This window comes from Lissotriton vulgaris, chromosome 11 (genome assembly GCF_964263255.1).
Source record: "Lissotriton vulgaris chromosome 11, aLisVul1.2, whole genome shotgun sequence".
Classification (NCBI taxonomy): domain Eukaryota; kingdom Metazoa; phylum Chordata; class Amphibia; order Caudata; family Salamandridae; genus Lissotriton; species Lissotriton vulgaris.
Window position 1 is genome coordinate 1074443547 of NC_141699.1, and position 19160 is coordinate 1074462706.

The 19160-nt window shown below is 42.5% G+C and overlaps 1 protein-coding gene across 3 annotated transcripts in view; it reads right to left on the reverse strand.

Annotated features, from left to right (window-relative positions):
• Nucleotides 1-12023: 12023 nt before the first annotated feature.
• LOC147684135 (cytochrome P450 2J4-like) overlaps nucleotides 12024-19160 on the reverse strand; it is a 67862-nt gene continuing 60725 nt past the window's right edge. For 2 of the 3 annotated variants that reach the window (XM_086944525.1, XM_086944523.1), the window contains one exon: nucleotides 12024-13237. In XM_086944525.1, the coding sequence (XP_086800651.1) occupies nucleotides 13154-13237 (84 nt within the window). In that variant the 3' untranslated portion in view covers nucleotides 12024-13153. Of the gene's footprint in view, nucleotides 13238-18353; nucleotides 18400-19160 lie in introns of those variants that run through there. The other variant, XM_086944524.1, reaches the window with a different exon arrangement.

A 19160-nucleotide genomic window follows, 5' to 3' on the forward strand; every position in this document is an offset into this window, starting at 1 on the left:
TGGGTCTTGTAGTGCTGTTTTATGATTCCTACCCTCCAGTGGGCGTGCTCCGTGAGCCGCTGATTATGATTATTATGAAAGCCCTCCAGTGGGACCCCAACACATATGTACAGTCCAGTTGACATCTGTTGTGGCTGCGGTGAGGCAGCGATAGGTTCTGTGTCCATGCAGCACCACCAAACTTGACATGGCGGTGCGACTTCCACGGCGGGACAGCTGTTAAATACCTTTCAAAGTTTGTCCAAAAACGAATGCGCACTCTGCCAACAGATCACTTTTCAGTATATATATACATAAACACAAAAAAAGGAATCAGACTCTGGAGTGGAGTGACAGCTCCAGTATAGACCACCCTATTGCATAAGTGACACTCTGAATTTGCTCACCTCAAATGTCTGCTTTTCTATCAAAGTTTTTAAGCATAGGATTAGGACAGTGCCATCCAGGTTGAGATCAAAAAGGGACAGGAGGCATATGTTCAAGCCCCTATCGCCATCGTAGTGTCACTTTCTTTGACGCTCTGGAGGCGTAGCACCATTTCCTATATTTACAAGGTTGCGCTATGTGCTGGCGACCTTGTAAATATTCCCCTTTCTGCTGCAGCCCTCTGCGACAAAGGGGAGTGCAATGAGTGGTGCTGTGGGCGTCCACATGAACACCCATTGCTTTTCGATGCTGCTCCAGATTTACAAGGCTGAGGCAGCGCCAAAAACAGCACCATTCTAACTCCATTGATTACTAGAGGTTAGAATGGCGATATGAGGAGAAATCATTGATTTCTCCTCGTTTTTTGCTCCTTCCATCTGGGCTGCATCCTGCAGCGCAAATAGAAAGCGCATAGAGCCAGAACGATCCTTTATGGGCAGGAAGATGTTCCTTCCAGCACATAAACAATCGCCCCTGCAGCACAGGCAGCCTAGCCACATAGTGGCAGGGTGTCTGCACTTGGTCCAGGCAGCATTTTTTGCACCAATGCTATTGCAAACACAGGGGTGCACCATATTCTTGTGAATACAGCACATCCCTGCATTTTCAAAATGTCAGAGCACAGCGCTGCTGATTTTGGCGCAGCTCCGCGCTGCGACATTTTTTTGTAAATATGCTTCATTTTGCCATTTCTACAGCAAAGTCTCTAAACATAGATTTAGCACAGTGCCATCCACTCTGACCTGTAAAACGACAAAAGGGTTTTAAAACTCCAGGCTAGCTTCACATGGCCAGGAGGCAGCGCTACCCACTCACCTATTGGACTCATGTAAATCTCTGAAATGCACTGTCAGAAAAAAGTTCAAAGGTCAAGGCCAGAGGAAGTCATTGTAACCGAGTCTCACTTATCGTCTCATAAAATAAATGTGCTTGATGTCTTGTGGACAGGTGTGTGCTTTCTAAATGCGGTTAGTTTGTCGGTCATGTTGATTATTGTTACTGTAGCGCCACCTTCCGCCTATTATGAGAATTACCTCTCCCAGAAGCACCTGTTAAGAACTGAGTTCTGCATTTTTCATTAGATACATGCAGACCGACGAAACAGAAATAATACAGAAAGGAAAAAAAATGTACCAATATGCCAAGTACAAAAATCCTAAAATTAACTACGTCACACTGTATATGCAAACATTTCCTGAGTTCCTGCATATCACGGGGCATGCACATTCATCTCTCTAAAGGGCAACCCACAGAAATGATAAAAATGTAAATTACATAGCATTTCATACACAGATTTCTTGAACTCTGATCATCATGATGTATGTGGGATTAACGACATGTATAAATCCACGGAATTATGGTAAACAATATTTTAGTCAGTGTGTTTTGGATGCCGATATTTAATCGTTCATACCAAACAGAAGTCTCAATATTCACCCCCCTGGGAAGTGGGGGTTGTGAGCGGATGGCTGTGTTCTGCAAAAAAAAAAAAAATCAGAAGAATTCTTATTTCAACAAAGTAGTTTAAAACATCTGTATCCACTGAACTGCAGGCAACTGTCTATGTCGTTTTCGTACAAAGTACAGAAACCATTGTGTCTTATTACCCCCTAAATGTATGATTGCATTGTATTGTATTGTAATTGTATTTATATAGCGCTTACTACCCCTGACGAGGCGTCGAAGCGCTTTCTCGGCGGGTAGCACGCTACTCCGGGACCCATAGAGGATTAGTGTTGAATTAGTATAGTGAAACATGCAAGTACATTTTAAGTGGTGGATAGGTTAGTCAGTTATTTGGATTTGTAAAGATAGCAGAAGGAAAGAGGAGGACAAAGGTTTGTATTTATTTATCGCTTGTTGAAGCACGCTATTCAGGAAGCCTATAAAGGATTAGTGGTGAATTAATGTGGTGAAATATGAGGTAATTTCAGTAGTGGATATTAGTCTGTTACTTGGAGTGAGAAGGATAGCGGAGGGATAGAAGAGGAAGAAATATTTGCATTCCAATAGCACTTGTTACCCCTGATGGGTGTTGAAGCGCTTTTCTGGCGAATAGCACGCCACTCCAGAACCCATTAAGGATTAGTGTTGAAAATTAGTATAGTATAAATATGAAGTAATTTGAGTAGTAGATATGTTATTCAATTTTTTGGGCAGTGTATTAGTGTAGTTGAATATCGAATTTGAGAAGTGAACATGTTAGTCTGTTAATTTTGATTGAAAAGGATAGTGGAGGGATAAACGAGTGAAGGATTTTGTTTTTCTTTTTTTTAGGTCTTAGCAGTAGGAAGAGGTTTTTGGATGAGTAAAAATGAGTTTTGGAGGGGAGGAGTCAGAGGGAAGAGTTTAGAAAGGTTTGTTTTGGGGGATAGGTACAGTAAAAGAGGTGTCGGATGATGCAAGGAGGGATAGAGCAGGAGAGAGTCTAGAAAGGGTTGTTTTGGGGATCATAGTAGTGGTATGGGGTTTGGGATAAATGAGAGTGTGGATGTAGAGGATATATTGATAGATGTATAGGATGAGAGATAGGGTAGGGCATTGGAAGGAGTAGTAGAAAGAAGTTCGAGATGAGTCTGAAGGTTGGGCAAGAAGCAAAGTATAGGCTGAGAAATAGGCTAGTGCATTGGAAATGCTTAATTAAAGAAAGTGATAAATATATAGATCCATTGAAAGTACATAGATACATAAAGGAAGTAAGTATATTTAGATTAATTAGATATATTGATAGAGGCACAGGATGAGAAATAGGGTAGTGCATTGGATATGCTTTTTCAGGAAAAAGTAACAGACACACAGATCCAAGTACATGGAAGGTACATAGATGCACAATGGAAGTATGTACATGTAGACCAAAGATGATTTTTATTTATTGATTAATATTATTATTATAATTATTTTTTTCTCTTAACAACATAATTATTTTACATGTTTACTAAAGTAATACACAAAGATAGGTACATATCTATAGTGAAAACAAATGCTTATATACAGAGGGATATGCTGTAAATTTCCGTATGGTGCTTATGTGCGGAAGAGCCAAATCTTGAGTAGTTTTCTGAAGATAAGGTGGTTGTCGGTGGATCTTATGTTGGGGTAAAGAGTTCCATAGTTTGGCTGCTTGAACAGAGAAGGATGTGCCACCCATGGTTTTTTTCTTGTATGGTGGGGTTTTGAGGCGAGATGCTCCTTTAGAGCGGAGGTTCTTTTGTTGAATGTGTTTGGTGATTTTATTCCTGATGAAGAGTGGTCCTATTCCATGTATTGCTTTGTGGGTAATACAAAGCAGCTTGAAAGTGGATCTTATGGCAACCGGTAACCAATGCCACCCCTGGTTTTATGTTGACAACATAAAAACAGGGGGAGAAGGCAAAAGAGCAAGAGAAGAATCTATCAGTGCCAGTAGTAGCTCAGTCTCCTCTCTAGACAGCTCATCCTCAAAAGATGGTGGGGCACCCCAGACCATCTCTCCTAAACAGAATTTTTTATTGGAGATGGAGAGGATCAGGCAAGGGAAAAAGGTAAAAAATACAAAACAAGATCCAAAACCAGGAGGGGTGGCAAAAGTTGGAAAGCCCGGGGTAACGAGAGGGGAAATAGCACACCCAATGGACACCCAATCCAAGAAAACCTAAGCAATACAGAACACCTAGATAGGACTGACAAGGAAGAAATATCTGGTAATACCTTGACTATTGTAAATATATCGGACCGCATTCTTACAGAAATTGAAACAGGAATACTACAGAAAGGATTGAGTTTTTGTCCATCACAAGTTGGGGATCCAACTGATTTGATGGTAGACCTCTTTAAGTTTGTGCGACTTTTGAAATTAAAAGATCATTTTCAGGCTAATCCTGTTGCTCAAAACAAAGGTGTCACTGTGTCTTCTTGTGTTACCACCATCTCTGATTTACAAAATGCACAGTTATTGCTATCTATTGAAGGTGACGATAATCTTTCTTTACAGGAAATAAGGGCAGATCTCAATATTGAGGAGGATCTGACAATCACGAGCGGTTTAAAACCACACTCTAAATTTATTCCGGCTAATACCCATAAGAATATTGACCTTTTCAGAGAAAGAGTATCAAGGGATATGTATACAATGATTGATTCTCCTAACAAGTATATAAACACACAACAAAATATGACTAAGAAAGAGAGGTTGGCCTTGGAAGGGCTTGCCAAGGCTAAAACTATTACCATCAAAGAGGCTGACAAGGGGGGGAAATGTCGTTGTCATGAACACCTCAGACTACAACAAAGAGATTAAGAGACAACTAGCTGACTCAAGCTGCTATAAAAGTTTGAATGACAACACTATTCCTTCCCTTGTCTCCCATATCAATACTAGAATCCATGACTGGGGTGAAGTTGGCCTTCTTTCAGACTAGGAATGTAGATACCTGAAAGTAGTAAATCCTATGGCACCCTGTATCTACATCCTTCCAAAAATTCACAAGGCAGGCAATTTCCCCCCAGGACGGCCCATAATATCAGGGATTAACTCGCCTACAGAGCGACTTTCCCAATATGTCGATGGTTTCCTCCAACCATATGTAAATAACCTACCTGCATACATCCAAGATTCGAGGGATGTTCTAGGGAAGTTTGATGGCTTTGCTTGGTCCAAGGACCTATTGTTTGTCACAATGGATGTGACTGGACTTTATACGTGTATCCCACAGCACTTTGGCATAAGAGCTATATCTTCTTTTCTGGCATCTAGAACTGCAGACCATGTTCAACATAATGGCATGTTGATCGAGATGATTGAGATAATACTCTCAAGGAATTTCTTTCCACATTGTGGCACCTGGTACCACCAGACCAGGGGTACTGCGATGGGGAGCAAATTTGCCTCTTCGTACGCAGGACTTTTCATGGGCAAGTGGGAGAAGGAGCATGCATGGGGTAAATATGCCTCCCCCTGGTTGACATGATTGTGTTCTGGGGAGGTATATTGATGATCATTATGTTGTGGAAGGGAACTGAAGACCAACATTGTTGAATATTACACCTACCTAAATGATAACCCCTACAATGTTCAATTGACCATCAAGTCCAGTAGAACTAACACCGAATTCCTGGACATATTGTTTTACATAAAGGAAGACACGATACAAAGCAGTCTGTACCGTAAAACTACTTCTTGCAACAGCACGCTGCATGCGTCTAGCGCGCACCCAACCTCAACTATTAATAAAATTCCATTTGGGGAGATGGTGCGAGTTCGCCGAAACTGCAGTACAGATGAGGTTAAGAACAGATTAAGAAATAGAGGTTATAATGAAAAAGTCTTGGACAAGGCAGACAAAAGAATACAAAAGGTTACTCGGGGGAGTACTCTAGCTAAGAAACAAGGAAAGCACAAAAACGCCCAAGAGATATCGACAGTTGCCTTTTTTACCCAATACACACAGAACAGTACTAATATTTTCAAAATTCTGAGAAAACACTGGGGCTTGCTTACAGAGGTACCAAATTTGAGAAATATCATCACAAATACACCAAGTGTAATGTTCAGGAGAGGGAAAACATTACGTAACATGCTATGTCCGAGTTACCCAATGACATCCAAAACCAAGACATGCTTTCCACAACACCAAACGGATTCTTTACATGTGGTGGCTGTAACATCTGCCCATTTAGTAGAAACAGAACTAAGAAATTCCAACACAATACAAACCAGGAGTATGAAATAAGACACTACATCAATTGTAACACGAGCCATGTGGTCTATATAATTGGGTGCGAATGCAATAAAATCTAAGTGGGCAGTACGGTAAGACCATTGAAGTTAAGAATTCAGGAACATGTTCGGGCACTTAAGAACTATGACCTCAAATATCCAATGGCGTACCACATGCGAGAGCATCACCAAGATACTAGAAACATATGGTTTCATGGTATTGACCACATCCCCCCACACCCTCGGGGGGGCTATCGCGAACTTACTTTGCGAAAGAGGGAGGCATCCTGGATATGCCGTCTTAGGTGTCTTGAGAAAGGACACAAGACGGAGGATGAAATGCACTACCACCTACAGTAGCTCTGTGTCCTTCTCTAACACTTATGGCATGGCAATGACGACATACTATTACATTGGTATATCTGGTAACCTTACTGTAAGCCGGTGTTGAGTCCCAGTAAACTCACTTCTCCCTTGCCGGTATTATGAGACACCCAAGGTCTACCTCTATCCATCTATGATATGAATTAATAAATCACAGCAATGTTAACGATTTTCTTTGACCATTTTGAGAAATTTGTCAATGCTCACTTACAGCTCTTACATTGTTTATTACACGTTCCTTTCTCTTGTACATGTTCCACCAATTTCCACATAACATCTGCCATTCTTATAGCAATACGGAAAGCAATGCTGCTGATATATTTTGCAGCACGCTTGCATATGATCGAATGTATCTGGTTAGGTCTAATTTTAAATATATCAAAGAAAGTCTGGTTTTGCGCTAAGGGCCAATATGCCACTTAGTTATCAATTCGACTGATCTTTATAGAATATACGGGGACTGTACATAAAGATGTATTCCTTAAAACCTTATAAATAAACATATTTCGAAAAATTCGATTTACTTAAATCGCAATTTTTAGAGGTTGAACTTTAACTAGACACCATTAAAATCCTTGTTAAATATGTATGAAAAATTGTGCTAATATACATATTTCCTATATCACTATAAGGCACGTTGACAGCGCTAAGATGGCCGCGCCTCTTACCAAATACGTAGATACATAGACAAAGTGGGTCTGCTACGGACTCGAGCACGTGACTAGCGGCGTCAATATTTATCCACCTATTACAGGTGTGCCTTTAGGGTAGCTGAGACGGCGGCTTTTTGAAACTGCGGAACGCCGCAGTGTTGATGCATCGAGATCAACATTTCAGGTACACTTTGACTCGCGAACTGTGGCTCGACTTTAATTTGGGTTATGCACTGATGTGGCTTTGCTTGCCTACCTTCGCGCAGTAATGTTGGGACTTTGACCGTTTCAGTAGCGTAATGCCGTTTTTCTATGGGACGCGGCACCGTATACGTAGGTGCCCGCCGGTTGTCACTTTTGTGACTTGTGTTTCTCCGTAGTGGGGTCATTTCGAGCCCGTAGATGCTCTAGGATGGCTGAATATTAGTTGGACCAGGTCTGCTTGACGCTGTTTTCTTAAATTTCATATTTTAGGTGATTACCGGTTTGATATTTATTGACTCTGGACTATGAAACATAGAAAATATACACATCATACTGTATAGGACGGACCTGCGTTCCTAAGGAAGGCGTTAGTGTATATTTTGATAAGACTAATATATAATTTTATTTTCGTTATCATTGACCTACCCTACGTTTACCCATGCAGTGGGATTACTGGTATATAAATTCCCTCCTGCAGGTTGGGTTATATCGGTAATCTTTTTATGCACGATTATTTATATGATCATGTTTGCGACTACAGTCCCCCAAACAAATAAATGAGTAAATGACTAAACTAATAGATAAAACCACGTGTTAAGAGTGAATTACTTTAGAACAAACGAACATTTGCATTCTTCTTACCATTTCAGATCTTTGCCATTATATAAAAAATTACTTTCAAACTAACTGATTCTTAGCACTACTATGCACCAGCAAAATGAATAATAGGAGTACATAAGGAGCATAAGGACACAGAGGTTTTTTCCCCCTCCCCCACCTCCTTACGACTGGAAATCAATGTGCATTGGAACAACTATTTCAGTATTAAATACTGCATGTTTTTCTTACTTATAAGCATTCGATTTGACGTGGATAGTGTTTGCTCTCTTTACCTTGTGTTGGTCTTATGCAGATGGCATAATTGAAACTATATGGTTTATGATTCCATCACTTTGGGAAATATGTTCTTGAGACATGCATGTGTGGAACAAAGCCCCTGAGATGGCCTTTTAACCTTAACATTGACTTATATGTGGTTTGAAAACGTAACAACGTAACATCTTATCACTTGCTGTGAGTAAAATTCGTTTTTGACTAAATGGGCAGAGGTGGAAAGGAAGAATTAGAAGCTTGAATCTGGTAATCTTACTTTAAATGGACTAATAGAATATCTTGTAGGTTGACGTACTAACCAGAAGTAGTAAAGTATTAGTGATGATGATGACAAGCTTTTATGTCTCCTACAGCATTTTGAATTGTGGTCTTTAATAGAAGCAAATGAGTCTGGCTTAATTTAGTATAAAAGAGACAAGCAATGTTTTTTATTGCAAGTTCCAAATATGAAAGGAACAGAACTAATTTGGTTATCACTCAGTTATTTGTGAAAAAACACTGTACAGCACTTAAATGTTATTGTAAATACTGTAAGTATGTACTCCTTTGTATATTTGATGAAATGCTATGGCTTGCTTATATGTTGTTGTTTTTATGTTGATTCACAAAAGGGGGTGGTGATGAACAGAGTGTCTGAATTGAGCAGACCACTCTTACCCAGTCCAAAGATCAGGGCTTGATCCATCACCGTTATTTATCTCACTGCCCCATCCCAGCTCAGAACCTGGCTATATGCAAATCAGTCTGTCCCTGGCCCAGTGCATCATGGGAACAGGGCAGACTAAACTACGAAGCCAATTCTTTACCAGAAAGGAGACAAGCTACCGGGGACCGGTTTCTGGCATTTCAGCCGTCTTCGGCCCAGCTTGCTTGAATCCTGATGGAGCAGTGAGAAAGGGACTCATGTCTGAGTATACCCTGCCACACCTATAGTGGCCAAAATCGATTCACAAAAGGGGGTGGTGATGAACAGAGTGTCTGAATTGAGCAGACCACTCTTACCCAGTCCAAAGATCAGGGCTTGATCCATCACCGTTATTTATCTCACTGCCCCATCCCAGCTCAGAACCTGGCTATATGCAAATCAGTCTGTCCCTGGCCCAGTGCATCATGGGAACAGGGCAGACTAAACTACCAAGCCAATTCTTTACCAGAAAGGAGACAAGCTACCGGGGACCGGTTTCTGGCATTTCAGCCGTCTTCGGCCCAGCTTGCTTGAATCCTGATGGAGCAGTGAGAAAGGGACTCATGTCTGAGTATACCCTGCCACACCTATAGTGGCCAAAATCGATTCACAAAAGGGGGTGGTGATGAACAGAGTGTCTGAATTGAGCAGACCACTCTTACCCAGTCCAAAGATCAGGGCTTGATCCATCAACGTTATTTATCTCACTGCCCCATCCCAGCTCAGAACCTGGCTATATGCAAATCAGTCTGTCCCTGGCCCAGTGCATCATGGGAACAGGGCAGACTAAACTACCAAGCCAATTCTTTACCAGAAAGGAGACAAGCTACCGGGGACCGGTTTCTGGCATTTCAGCCGTCTTCGGCCCAGCTTGCTTGAATCCTGATGGAGCAGTGAGAAAGGGACTCATGTCTGAGTATACCCTGCCACACCTATAGTGGCCAAAATCGATTCACAAAAGGGGGTGGTGATGAACAGAGTGTCTGAATTGAGCAGACCACTCTTACCCAGTCCAAAGATCAGGGCTTGATCCATCACCGTTATTTATCTCACTGCCCCATCCCAGCTCAGAACCTGGCTATATGCAAATCAGTCTGTCCCTGGCCCAGTGCATCATGGGAACAGGGCAGACTAAACTACCAAGCCAATTCTTTACCAGAAAGGAGACAAGCTACCGGGGACCGGTTTCTGGCATTTCAGCCGTCTTCGGCCCAGCTTGCTTGAATCCTGATGGAGCAGTGAGAAAGGGACTCATGTCTGAGTATACCCTGCCACACCTATAGTGGCCAAAATCGATTCACAAAAGGGGGTGGTGATGAACAGAGTGTCTGAATTGAGCAGACCACTCTTACCCAGTCCAAAGATCAGGGCTTGATCCATCACCGTTATTTATCTCACTGCCCCATCCCAGCTCAGAACCTGGCTATATGCAAATCAGTCTGTCCCTGGCCCAGTGCATCATGGGAACAGGGCAGACTAAACTACCAAGCCAATTCTTTACCAGAAAGGAGACAAGCTACCGGGGACCGGTTTCTGGCATTTCAGCCGTCTTCGGCCCAGCTTGCTTGAATCCTGATGGAGCAGTGAGAAAGGGACTCATGTCTGAGTATATCCTGCCACACCTACAGTGGCCAAAATCGATTCACAAAAGGGGGTGGTGATGAACTCTTGACTGGGTGAGAGCTTTCTGCTTAATTCAGAGACTCTGTCCCTCACCACCCCTTGTTGTAAATATTTTTGTCCACCCTAAGCGTGGAAGGGTATTCTCAGATGTGAGACCCTTGCTCATTGCACCATCAGGATTCAAGCAAACCGGGCCGAAGACGGCTGTAATGCCAGAAACCGGTCCCCGGGAGCTTGTTTCCTTCCCAGTGTAAGAATTGGCTTTTGTAGTTTGGTTTGCCCTGTTCCCATCATGCACTGGGACAGGAACAGACTAATTTGCATACAGCCAGGTTCTGAAACTGGGATGGTGCAGTGAGCTAAAAAACGGTGTTGGATCTAGCCCTGATCTCTTGACTGGGTGAGAGCTTTCTGCTTAATTCAGAGACTCTGTCCCTCACCACCCCTTGTTGTAAATATTTTTGTCCACCCTAAGCGTGGAAGGGTATTCTCAGATGTGAGACCCTTGCTCATTGCACCATCAGGATTCAAGCAAACCGGGCCGAAGACGGCTGTAATGCCAGAAACCGGTCCCCGGGAGCTTGTTTCCTTCCCAGTGTAAGAATTGGCTTTTGTAGTTTGGTTTGCCCTGTTCCCATCATGCACTGGGACAGGAACAGACTAATTTGCATACAGCCAGGTTCTGAAACTGGGATGGTGCAGTGAGCTAAAAAACGGTGTTGGATCTAGCCCTGATCTCTTGACTGGGTGAGAGCTTTCTGCTTAATTCAGAGACTCTGTCCCTCACCACCCCTTGTTGTAAATGTTGTTTTTATGTTGGCACTGTAATGTTTTATATATTCTTTTTGTGTTGTCTTGTATAGCACCTACATTGTCATTTTATATGTTTTTTAAACTTTCAGCCCTGAAGACGTTCTGTTTTCAGAACGAAACGCGTTGGCTGGCTTTTTTCCTAAAATGGATCATTAAATGAGCATTGAAAATGTATATCAAGACTCAGCGTCTGTGTGTGAAGACACTAAGAGAGTTGTCTAGTTTCTTCGATTTGGATGGGATTGACTTACAAAGCGGTGCTTTTCCATATTGGACAACAAATTGACTTTTTACCCCAGGTTTGGGTGATGCTCTTAGGACAGGGAGCATTTGGAAATAGCACGCTAGAATGTGAAGACTAACTTGTGTGGTTAATTTAGGATTGGTGCCTTTCTTTTTCTTGACAGATCCACTGTCCAAAGTGTTGTTGTATAAATAACCCCTGTAGGATATGTTGGCCTATAGACCAGCTAGCTCACTATGCCACAGTAAGCCCCCCTAACCTACCAGGGAGAGAATGGTTTTCTGGCAACCACTGAACATGACAACCCTGACACCTCTGGGATCATGGAAACAATGAAAAAGCTTTCGCTCAGTCACTCATGCTTACTTATTTTCAGTGAAATATACAGAGAATACACAGTGGAACGCTTTCAATAATATTTATTGAACCAAAGTGATTCTTACTTAAAATAAATGTGCTGTAATGATTAGTAGAGCGAAGCAGATAAACGTGATTACAAGCACCTAAAGTGTAAATAGTAGATATAGTTCTACCATGGTGCTGAAACAATGTATATATGCCGGCATATAAAACAAGGCAGTAATGTAGCGTACTCCAACTATCCAAACTCTACTCTAAGTGTACCTAGAGTGTGTGTAGGTCTATAGCCAAGAATTCCCCCAAGAGACTATCCAATCCCATTACTTGATGGGTTAGACCGTTAGAGTGAAGGGCCTTGATCAGGAACAGGACAACCCTCATGAGATTTAGACCGCTGCGTGGTGATTTCCCAGCTTGCAAGGACCTCGGTGTCAGTGTAAGTGCCTCCTCTGCTAATCTATTGGGATGCTCATCTTTTATAATATTAAGAAGCCTTGCGATGTCCGTAAAGATTAGTGATGTTATGGATATGTAGAAGCCATGTCACCCCGTGGATAAAGAGAGTGATGACATTTGTGTGGATTGCCAAATGAGACCTTGTACATGATGTCCAGGGCGTTGTGATAATGTTGTAGGGAGTTAGATGTGAGAACAAGTTTCGTTTCAGAGAAGCTAATCCAACAGTGTCATACATGCAAATATGTACAAAAGGTCACAGATGAAAATGTTATACTTGTGAGGATAATTTAAAAAATAACCTGCTTCGCTACATGAGCCTAACTCAGGAATATAAAAAGAGACTCTCTAACAATTTGACAGAATGCCTGACATATTTACAGTCACAGCTTCAAACACATGGAAGGTCATCTGAAAATGCAAAAGGTGGCTGGAAGCATATATTTTACAGCAGTATTGAATACTTCAGCATAATAAAACAGCCGGTGTAGGAGTGAAAGTGCTTCAATTAATATTCAGCCATTGTGGGTAGTTATAAGAAGGTGCCAGGATGACATTGATACTGTACATAGAAAGCTTCTGAATCATTGACCCTTTCATCTGCTCAAGGGCCCTCTCAGCCTAGCAAGGTACAGCACAGATCTGATATGGGTGAGGCTGAAGTGTTCCACCAAAAACAGGGTCCATTTTAATATTCTCCACCCCTTCGGGAAGCCTTAAGGTGAAGACCCGGAGGAGGCTTGTGAAGAAGATAAAGAGCTCCATCCTGGCCAGAGTCTCCCCCAAACACACGTGGTGTCCTGCACGAGGGAGACAAGAACATTGAGTCACTTCTCTTAAAGCAGTCAAATGCAATGTTTAACATACATAATCTCCAATACCATGGGAGAAGGAATACCCCTGATGTGGGGGTGGGCAAGATGCATACGAAAGCACATGGGGGAAGCTGCAGTGCGATAACTCGAAACAGCTTTGAATGCACGGAGGCATCCTTCTACACAGTGCAATAACTTAAAATACCAGCTGTGGAATGCAGAGAAGCATCTCTCTATATTCAGATTTTGGGTCAGATTTACTATTATTTTGTGTCACTTTTACGGCGCAACTAAGATGCACAATCCATTTCTGTATTTACTAAGCAATGCAAAGTTGATTTTAGTGGCTTTGCGTGGTTTAGTAAATAAAAACCTATGCGCTGCCTTGTGTTACTTTTTGTTGGGTAGGCATTAAATGATTAAGCATCAGCTTTCCCATGCATCCACCCATATATTTTGATGCAAACTCATATTTACAAAGACTTATAAACTTGGATTTACATCAAAATGGTGCACTTAACAGAGGCACTACACGAAGAAATATCTTTGTTTCTTTTTGTTCCTTCATCTTTCCGTGTAAAAAGAAGAATATGCCTCTAAGGATTTTTTTTGTGCAGGAAGGTATTCCTTCCTGCACAAAATTAATCCTACTCTTAACGGTGGTATAAGGGTTTTTGCTTCGGCTCTAGGCAGCCTCAACTGCACCAGTACATAGAGAGAGCTGATGCACTCCTTATCTTAGTGGATATCACTTTTCAGCCCTCTCCCCTTCTTGTAATACAGCAACTTTGCTTGCAGTCCTGCATTGCCTGAACTTTTAGTAAGTATGCCCCTTTGTGCTATTGTTTCATTGCTTGGCCCCTCTCACAGCTTTCATAAAAAACATTTTAGTGGGGAAATGGCCCTTTTAAGAATAGGCCATTGATGTGATTTCCTTGAGCAAAATCCTACTTACAGCAAAATATGTTTAGCATCTACCTTTTTGAACACTTAGCAGACATCTTTTGCTTTCACACAAATGATTCAGACCACCTGAATCTTAAGTGAATATTGGGGAAAAATAGGATACAGATTGAAAGCAAAGTAGCGACCATGAATAAAAAAGTGTTTTTTTAGTCTTGGGACAGAATTGTCCTTCAGAAGTTTTGCACACAAAACTTCAGAGTTGAGAAGGAAGGTTGGGAGGTGTGTGTTTTGTGATGGTATATTGTGAAAATGAATTAATTACAATTAATATTTAATTATTGATAATACGTTTTTAATACATATTTATATTAATAATGTACATATTTTGCTATTTAAAGTTAAGTTATAGGTGCAGGTTCTGAGTTGTATGGTGTTATAAGGTGGGAAGTAACTAAATCAAATGTATGTAATAAATATTTTTTCTGTAAATAATTTCTAAATTAAAATGATGTTTGTATTTAATTTCTAATAATTTGTTGTTTGTTATATGGCCCTAACATTTTTATAAATAATAATAAATATATTTGTAATTTTTATGGTACCTATTTATATTTTTCTTCATTTAATTTATTCCTGAAATAACTTTTTTTTTGTTCAAGATATTTTATTTCTTTTTAATGTTGCACTGACTGGAGTGGGATAGTAAAGGTTACCCCTCCGCAATCCAACACTTTCCCTTATGTTGTATTGACTGGAAATAGTAAATTTACCCTTCCGCTATTCAACATTTTCCCTACTGGTGTATTGACTGTACTGGGTAAAGTAAGTTTTACCCCTCCGCAATCCAACACTTTCTCTCATGTTGTTCATACTTGAGTGGGAATAGTACATTTTACCCACAATCCAACACTTTACCCCACTGTTGTACTAACTGGAGATGGAATAGTATATTTTACCCCTCCCCAATCCAAATCTTTCCCTACTGTTGCACTCATTGGAGTGGGAATAATAAATGTTTCCCCTTCGCGATCCAACACTTTCCCTACTGCTGTATTGACTGGAGTGGGAAGAGTAAATTTACCCCATCCGCAATCCAACACTTTCTCTACTGTTGAACTCAATGGAGTTGGAATAGTAAATTTTACCCCTCTGCAATACAACATTTTCCCAACTGTTGTACTGACTGGAATGGGAATAGTACATTTTGCTTATCTGCAATCCAACACTTTCCCTACTGTTGCATCTACTGGAGATCTGGGCCTAAATCCATCGTTTTTTTGCACTCCACACCACCCCAGTTCAGACATAGCCATATGCAAATCAGTCTGACCCTGTGCGATGGATTTAGGCCCAGATCTCTGTACTGGGGTGAATGTATGACATTGTTCTGCATTCTGTCCATCAACTGTGGTTTTTGCATTTGTCACCCCGAGTAGGATGGGTATGCTCAGATGTGAGTCCCATGCACTCCACACCACTGAATTCAAGCATGCCGGTCCGAAGACAGCTGGAATGCCAGAAACCGTTCCTCGGAAGCTTGTTTCCGGTCCAGGGAAGGCATGGCTTGGCAGTTCGGGCTGGACTGTTCCCATGAGGCACAGGGTCAGACTGATTTGAATATGGCCATGTCTGAACTGGGGGGGTGTGGAGTGCAAAAAATGATGGATTTAGGCCCAGATCTCTGTACTGGTGTGAATGTATGACATTGTTCTGCATTCTGTCCATCAACTGTGGTTTTTGCATTTGTCACCCCGAGTGGGATGGGTATGCTCAGACGTGAGTCCCATGCACTCCACACCACTGGATTCAAGCAAGCCGGGCTGAAGACGGCTGGAGTGCCAGACATCAGTCCTCGGAAGCTTGTTTCTGGTCCAGGGAAGGCATGGCTTGGTAGTTCGGGCTGGACTGTTCCCATGAGGCACAGGGTCAGACTGATTTGCATATGGCCATGTCTGAACTGGGGTGGTGCGGAGTGCAAAAAAAACAATGGAATTAGGCCCAGACATCTGTACTGGGGTGAATGTATGACATTGTTCTGCATTCTGTCCATCAACTGTGGTTTTTGCATTTGTCACCCCGAGTGGGATGGGTATGCTCAGACGTGAGTCCCATGCACTCCACACTACTGGATTCAAGCAAGCCGGGCTGAAGACGGCTAGAATGCCAGAAACCGGTCCTCGGAAGCTTGTTTCCCGTCCAGGGAAGGCATGGCTTGGCAGTTCGGGCTGGACTGTTCCCATGAGGCACAGGGTCAGACTGTTTTGCATATGGCCATGTCTAAACTGGGGTGGTGTGGAGTGCAAAAAAATGATGGATTTAGGCCCAGATCTCTGTACTGGGGTGAATGTATGACATTGTTCTGCATTCTGTTCATCAACTATGGTTTTTGCATTTGTCACCTCGAGTGGGATGGGTATGCTCAGACGTGAGTCCCATGCACTCCACACCACTGGATTCAGGCAAGCCGGGCTGAAGGCGGCTGGAATGCCATAAACCGGTCCCCAGAAGCTTGTTTCCGGTCCAGGGAAGGCATGGCTTGGCAGTTCGGGTTGGACTGTTCCCATGAGGCACAGGGTCAGACTGATTTGCATATGGCCATGTCTGACCTGGGGTGGTGTGGAGTGCAAAAAAACGATGGATTTAGGCCCAGATCTCTGTACTGGGGTGAATGTATGACATTGTTCTTTCATTCTGTCCATCAACTGTGGTTTTTGCATTCAAAATCAACGTCACCATAACAGTATACAGAAATGGCAAAGTCACGGTCCAAGCCAATGACTTCAACCTTCACCAATTTTAACTCGCCTTCCCCAAGCTGAGAAACTACATTTCTAACCCTTTCCAATTATCCAATCACTTCTGCACCCAACGCCCAGAACCCGACCCAAAAAACAACGCTCATGAAACCTGCCATAAACTTTCAATTATTGAACTCCTCAGACTGTCACTGCACCCCTACACCATATCCCTCTTCTCCCCTACCCTCATCCCCCTCAACCACACCTCCCACCTCAAGACATCGCTCCCTATCTCCCCTCACACCCCACACCCCACACCCTCCCCAATACACTTACCCTACTCTCCCTACCCGCAGAAACACCAACATTTGCCTAAACACTGCTGAATCCTCAGACAAAAATAAACAGTACACTCGAGAATCACTGTCCTCAATCTCCCCCACCTCCGCCCATCCGAAGACACGTATGTCTCCACTTCGCATAATCCTACCACTCTCAACCCTCCTGCCCCAACCAACACTTCCAATCTAATCTTCCCCCCAACTCCTTCGCTCCCCCTACCCCTAACCTAGAGTTGATGGCAGAACTAACAAAACACCTTACACATATGGAAAAACAACTCCACGTTTTCTTACCAATGGACCCTATGCACATCATATCCATAACTGAAGTCTATCCTATCCCGATAGCCAAATCAGCACAATCACTCAGGGCATTAACAAAATCCTTCTCAACACAAAAGCCCCCTTTTCCCCACCAAATACTTACAACTCCCCTCCCTCAAAAACATCAGTGAGCCCTCAAAACTCCCGAAGCGCCAAACAAACAGCTGGCGCTCTACACCTCTCAACACCCAATATCACAGACCAAAAAGAGAGAAACCTGAGATGTCCTTGAGAGAGGTGATGAATCATGCTAAAACCTACAACCCCAGAACAACCTAATCCCCCAAAACATACAGGTAATCACTGGAACTTGTAGAGTCAAGAACCAATTTAGGACTACAAGACTTCCCTCTCAAAGCACAGTCATACCCCAGGCTCCCCCACCTCCCAAAACCATTCCATCAGCTGCAAGGTCAACTGCATGCTTGTTAACTGTAGATCTGCAGTTAAGCAGGCAACAGAGCTGGCTGTTGTCATACTGAATTACGACATTGACATTGAGTTCATCACCGAAAAGCTGGCTCAATGAAACATCCTATCCGATCATTGACCTACTAGTCCCCCCTGGTTTCTCCATCATTAAAAAGGACAGACTAGACCAACGCAGCATTGCCATCCTTCATAGGAACAACAAAATAGTTGAAACCAAAACCCACTCCTCTACATTCGAATACCTCAACACCAACCTAATACGACAAGGCAACAAAGTACCTAAATGACATCTCACCTACCTCCCTCCAGGAAACACTCTTGCATTCGGAGAACACATTTCTGACCTACTTGCACACTGTTCTCTATCCAACTCTGACAGCATCATCCTAGGTGACTTCAACCTCCACTGGAACAACAAAAAGGACACTTTAATACAGTAACTAAATGAACTCCTTCTCACCAATGAGCTCACCCAACCCTGCATGGGACAAACCCACAACAAAGGCTCTACCTTATGTGCAATCATAGCCAAAAGCGAAATAAAAAGCATCAATAACATTCTCCCAATCGACTGGCCAGACCACCACATCATTCGATGTAACATCAACCAAACTGCAGCGCCACCAGCTAAAGCCCAGATTACCCATCTATGCAGCAGAAACCTCAATACCATCCCTCTCTCTGACCTCGAAGAAACAATAACACCACTTCTCCCGCCCTTCACAGAAAACCCTAACACGGTCAAGCTCATGACACTGTACAACACAACGATTAAAACTGCACTTAACGAACTAGCTTCCATGAAACACAAACGGATCAGAGACAACCCATTCAGAGCCTGGTTCAACAAAGCCCTCAACTCAGAAAGAAGACAAATAAGACCCGCTGAGAGACTCTGGAGAATAAACCAGACCCCAGCCAACCTCTTAAAGTTTAGAAGAGAACGCAGGAATTACAAATAATCAAGGAGAAAGCCTTCTTCTTCTAGAGTGCACTAGACAAAGCAAAAAAAGCCCCAAAGAACTATTCAACATCATCTATAAACAGACCTCCAAGCCCACCAAGGTAAATCCTCCTACCTCCAAACTACAGTGTGACAACCTGGCCAAGTTCTTCAATGACAAAATTATAAATAAGCCTATATGCAAGAAAAGGACATTTTTTAGG